Source organism: Salmo salar, chromosome ssa12, assembly GCF_905237065.1.
Source record: "Salmo salar chromosome ssa12, Ssal_v3.1, whole genome shotgun sequence".
In the NCBI taxonomy this organism is placed as follows: Eukaryota; Metazoa; Chordata; class Actinopteri; order Salmoniformes; family Salmonidae; genus Salmo; species Salmo salar.
Window position 1 is genome coordinate 47,300,303 of NC_059453.1, and position 6,000 is coordinate 47,306,302.

The 6,000-nt window shown below is 45.0% G+C and overlaps 1 protein-coding gene across 3 annotated transcripts in view; it reads right to left on the reverse strand.

Annotated features, from left to right (window-relative positions):
* lhfpl4a (LHFPL tetraspan subfamily member 4a) overlaps nucleotides 1-3,884 on the reverse strand; it is a 59,227-nt gene extending 55,343 nt beyond the window's left edge. For all 3 annotated transcript variants that reach the window (XM_014132153.2, XM_014132152.2, XM_014132151.2), the window contains exon 1: nucleotides 2,764-3,884. In XM_014132153.2, coding sequence (XP_013987628.1) covers nucleotides 2,764-3,169 — 406 coding nt within the window. In that variant the 5' untranslated portion in view covers nucleotides 3,170-3,884. The remainder of the gene's footprint in view (nucleotides 1-2,763) is intronic.
* Between the last annotated feature and the right edge of the window lie 2,116 nt (nucleotides 3,885-6,000).

Consider the following 6,000-nt stretch of genomic DNA (forward strand, 5'->3'; position numbering starts at 1 on the left):
CAAGCACTTACAATAAACAATCACCGAGAAGGACATGAGGGGGAACAGAGGGTTGAATACACAACATGTAATTGATGGGATTGGAACCAGGTGTGATGGAAGACAGGACAAAACCAAAGGAGCCCGAACAAGGAGAGGGACCAACTTCGGCGGAAGTCGTGACAAAATGTTTGCTAATTTATATGAAGAAAACCCCACCCAGAAATATCACATTTACATAAGCTGTACTCTGTACCCTGTACTCTGACATGCACTGTCAACTGTGGGACCTTATTTAGACAGATGTGTGCCTTTCCAAATCATGTCCAATCAATTGAATTTACCACAGGTGGACTCCAATCAAGTTGTAGAAACATCTCAAGGATGATAAATGGAAACAGGATGCATCTGAGCTGAATTTCGAGACTCATAGCAAAGGGTCTGAATACTTATGCAAATAAGGTATTTCTGTTTTTTATTTTTAATAAATTAGCAAACATTTCTAAAAACCTGTTTTCGCTTTGTCATTATGGGGTATTGTGTGTAGATTGCTGATACATTTTTTTATTTAAACAATTTTAAAATAAGGCTGTAACGTAACAATATGTGGAAAAAGTCAAGGGGTCTGAATACTTTCCGAAGGCACTGTATACCTTTGCTTTTCTAGAATTCTATAGAATAACATTACACTGAATGAAAACATCCTGCTATCAGTAAAGCTGGAGTGCATTGAAATGAGTCTGTTGCCTACTGTTACATTCCTGGTGACAGAGGTGCTGATGGAACTCCACAGCTTAGCATTAAATTGATATGTAGCATCACAAATGGAATCCTATTCCCTTTATAGTGCACTACCTTTGAACAAGGCCTTGGTTCCAGTATATCCTATCCCAGTGTCATCCAGCTGTGAATGAATGTCTACCTTATGCCATCTCCCCCTGCCCCCCCCACTCTCTCTCGTTCCCTTTCCATTTCTCTACTTCCCTCCCTCTCTTGAGACAGTGACTTGGCAGAGCAGAAAATTAGGAGAAATTTGATTTGAAGAGGTACTGAGTCCACCATATTCCTCCCTCTCCTGTGCACCCCATGCCTTCTCCAATACTATAACTTTGAAGCAGAACAATAGTGCAACAGCAGATTGAGGTTTCCCGAATCCCCCAATTTTGCCAATGCTGTGAAGTGTGTGTGTGTGCGCGCGCGTGTGTGTGTGCACGTGCATGCGTGCGCAATTACACCAAGAAATATCAAAGCTAATACTCACCATCCATTTCCAAATCTCACTCTCAAATCCGCACTTTGACTTTCTCAACTACATGCACGTCTCACGCAACTCTTATCTGAATTCACAGTCGGTGGCTACACACATTTAGAGCGAATTAAATTGCACTGTGTCTAATTAATTAGGGGTTAGTGCAATTTGAGATGTATGACGGGCTACCGTTCGACTGAGCGCATAATGTGAGTTGGCGTGCGTGTGGCAAGTACACTACACTTGAGCTGAGACAATCTGTTCCCTCTCTGTGTGTGTGTGCGCGCGTCGCTCGCTCAGACAAGGTGCATGAACCGCACCGCACAGCGACAGAAATCCCATGTTTCTTTCACAAAAGTTTAAATACAATCCTGGAAACCGAGGCCAGGGATTCCAAACAAAGTCAAAAGCTGTCACCTGTCACAGTTATTTGTGTTGTTGGCTGAATTCTCTCAGTAAAATAAAGAACAACGAACAGAGCTCATATGGCTTTTTTGATGCCAGACAAATCACCATTTTGTTTTACACGTCCTTCACTGGGTTCCATTCAAAACGAATCAAAAAAGCTAATAATATTATATCATATTAAATTGTCTGATTCATGGTCGTGACAGAGCTATATACACTAGTGTCATTGCCATGTTATACGCATGTAATTACGCAGAAATCCAGTTTGAAACCACGACAGGAATTCAAGAAACCACGACAGGAATTCAACTGTGCGTTCCCAATGATGAGAACTAAATTAACTTGACCAAGATTATGTGAAAAATATCAGGTATTAAAATCAGGAATGGTGTAGGCTATGGCTATATGGGCACTTGGCCACAAACATAGAAACTGTGATCGCTGTTGCAATACTTCCCAAGGAAGTTAATGGGCATAATTTCATGTAATTACACTATAACAATTTGTTTCATCCCCGATGTCACGTGGCCACAGTGATAAAGATTAAAACTTGAATCGGCAAGGGGTTTGATCGTCAAGGGGTTTCCCCCTCTCTGTTTCTCGCTCTCTCTATCTCACTCACTCTCTCTCTCTCTCTCTCACACACACACAGCCCACACGCCATATGTTTTACTTTCCATTGAAAATCCTATTTTCCCTAACCCTAACCTTATCCCTTACCCTAATCTTAAACCCTAACCATAATGTCTAACCATCATTCTAATCCTAACCCTAATTGTAATCCTAACCCTAAACCTAACCCCTAATCTTAAAATAGCCTTTGTCCTCGTAGGGATTTCGGAAATGTCCCCATGAGAGAGAATTTTCCTTGTTTTACTATCCTTTTGGGGACTTTTAGGGATTTCCGGTACCCACGACGATAGTAATACAAGACCACACACACACACACACACACACACACACCACACACACACACACACACACACACACACACACACAGTAAGCTACAACAGCACATCCAGGTGTTGTTGAACAGTGAGGAAAGTAATGGACCCCTCAATGTTTGTGAGCAGAATACATGAATTGCCCCATCCGTGGTGGTTGCTACCCAAACGCCAATATCTTACCACATAGCAGCTGCATCCAAGCGCAGGTCTTGTAGACAGTGGCGGTGTTGCAGAAGAAGAAGAGGATGAAGCAGGCGATGCATCCCAAGATCAGCACCATGGACAGCAACACGAAGAAGGTTGCCGCTTTAAATGCGCTCGAAGGGATGCTGCTGAATTCGGCGAAGGTTCCTTGGCAGGTGAGCTCCCGGTTGGAGTTCCCAGTGCCCACGCAGTAGTGAAACAAGCCGAAGTAGCCGGCGTGTGGGGTGTTCACGCTGTCCCCAATCCAGTAGGGCTGAATGAACACCACCACGTTAATAATGGCCAAACATATGGTGAAAATAGCCCACAGAACCCCAATGGCCCGCGAATTCCGCATGTAGTTGTCATGGTAAATCTTGGAGGCTTCTTGCGAAGGCAGCATTTTCCCCACCCCTGGCGTTACCTCGTAATCTCCTCGTCTCCCCCCTATCTTCTTCAATGGTCCCTCAGCAACGCTTTTGATATATGCACACTCCGGGGTCTCTAAAATATGGAGATAAAAATGTTCTCATAAAAATTACACAAAGGTCTGCACTGTCTCCCCAGGTCCACTGTCTCCCCAGGTCAAGGTCCAGGTTTCTGGCTTTATTTAGTCTCACATCCAAATGGTTTCCAAATGACGGAAGACCGAAGCGTTAAGCCCGAAGCGTGATTCAACAATGATGGGGAAGACCCTCCCTCCTCTCAACACGTAACGACACAGCAGAGTCGATCAAGCTCACATTGCACAAAACAATGGTCTTGGAAAAACTGGATTAGACACATTATTTGCCATTCACCACCACCGTCAGAGTGTTAATAATGAAGCTATACCACTCCCATTAGATCGAACGGTTCAAATGAGAGACAAGCAGCGCTGCCGAGCCCCACTGATGAATCTTCCGCGAACGAATTGAGATATAAGGAAAACGGGAGCATTCGTTACGAACGCCTGTCATTTTGTTACATACATCTGGAAAAAGAGACCGATACTTGTCCTTTGAAGAATGAAGACGAGAAAAGATGGGCTTTAGTCGTATCACTGTACATACAAGACCCCATGGTCGTGGGTTTTCATACTATCTCCTGGTTTTCCCTCTCGCTCTCTCCTCCGCCTCTCTTCTCCGCGCGATCACGCTCACCGGGGGATGTTGAGAGTTGTCGATGATGGCGCGCACACGTTTGAATATTGCAGAAATGTGAACGCCTCCAGTGTCCATACCTCACTGGTAATTCTCAATTCCCAACCAAACACAAGTTGATGTATAGCCTACAGAGAAAACAATTGTAAAATGGTGCATGGATGGGGACTATACGGGGATACGGGGACTTACAGGGCTAAACAAAACCTGCTGGTCTACTAATCCTTTGACAAAATAATTAATAGGTGTTAAAACATGGCAATGATTTAAAGGCAACGTCAAGTTGGTTAATTTTCTAACCACATTGCATCCTGCACACTAAAAACAAATGGTTACATATAGTGCCAAATAAGGGTTATTTTGCTTTTAACCATAGGGGATCCCTTTTTGGTGCTATATATACTGAACAAAAATATGAACATATGAACGCAACATGTAAGGTGTTGGTACCATGTGTCATGAGCTGAAATAAAAGATCCCAGAAATGTTCCATATGCACAAAAAGCTTATTTCTCTCAAATTGTGTACACAAATTTGTTTACATCCCTGTTAGTGAGCATTTATCCTTTGCCAAGATAATCCATCCACCTGACATGTATGGCATATCAAGAAGCTGATTAAACAGCATGATCATTACACAAATGCACCTTGTGCTGGGGACAGTAAAAGGCCACTTTAAAATGTGCAGTTTTGAGGGAGCGTACAATTGGCATGCTGATTGCAGGAATGTCCACCAGAGCTGTGGCCAGAGAATTTAATGTTAATTTATCTAACATAAGCCACCTCCAATGTCGGTTTAGAGAATTTGGCAGTACGTCCAACCGACCTCAACACTAAGCCAGCCCGGGACCTCCACATCCGGTTTCTTCACCTGCAGGATTGTCTGAGACCGGCCACACGGACAGCTGATGAAACAGAGGAGTGTTTCTGTCAGTAATAAAGCCCTTTTGTGGGGAAAAACTTATTCTGATTGGATGGGCTTGACTCTCCAGTGGGTGAAATTTTATTTTTAAATTTTTATTTCACCTTTATTTAACCAGGTAGGCAAGTTGAGAAGAAGTTCTCATTTACAATTGCAACCTGGCCAAGATAAAGCAAAGCAGTTTGACACATACAACAACACAGAGTTACACATGGAGTAAAACAAACATACAGTCAGTAATATAGTAGAAAAAGAAGTCTATATACAAAGTGAGCAAATGAGGTGAGATAAGGGAGGTAAAGGCAAAAAAGGCCATGGTGGCGAAGTAAATACAATATAGCTGTCACGGATTTCTAGGACTAGTGGAGATGCGGAATCAGGCGCAGGAGACAGAGGGCCGGAGCAACAGTGTTTTAATGCCACGGTAAACAAAAGACAATAGCCGAAAGGCACAGGGCGCTTAAATAAGTCCGCCAGGAAAACACATTCCCAAAAGAAAACACGAGGAAAAGCGCACAGGGCGCAGCCCGGCAATAAATCGTACACAGGCCAGCGAAACAGGCCACACACACAACTGTCCTGAGTGGACAATAAACAATCCCGCACGAGAACCCAAACTGAAAATACACACTAAATAACCCCCCACTAATGACAGACACGAAACAGGTGCGGGATAGACAGACAAAACCAAAAGACACAGAAACATAGATCGGTGGCAGCTAATAGGCCGGCGACGACGACCGGCGCCACCTTCGTTGGATACTGTGAGATTACCCCTTCCCTGCCGACGCCGGCCTCGGGGACGGCCCGGAGGGCGGGGTGCCGGCCGATCCGGACGGCGACGGTGGAATTCCTGCAGCATAGGTGGATCCAGAACGTCCACTGCCGGAACCCAGCACCTCTCCTCCGGACCGTACCCCTCATAGTCCACGAGGTACTGCAGGCCCCCAACCCGACGTCGGGAGTCCAGGATGGCTCGGACTGTGTACGCCGGGGCCCCCCTGATGTCCAGGGGGGGCTGGGGGACCTCCAGCACCTCATCGTCCTGCAGCGGACCAGCTACCACCGGCCTGAGGAGAGACACATGAAACGAGGGGTTAATGCGGTAATATGAAGGGAGTTGTAACCTGTAACACACCTCGTTTATCCTCCTCAGGACTTTGAACGGCC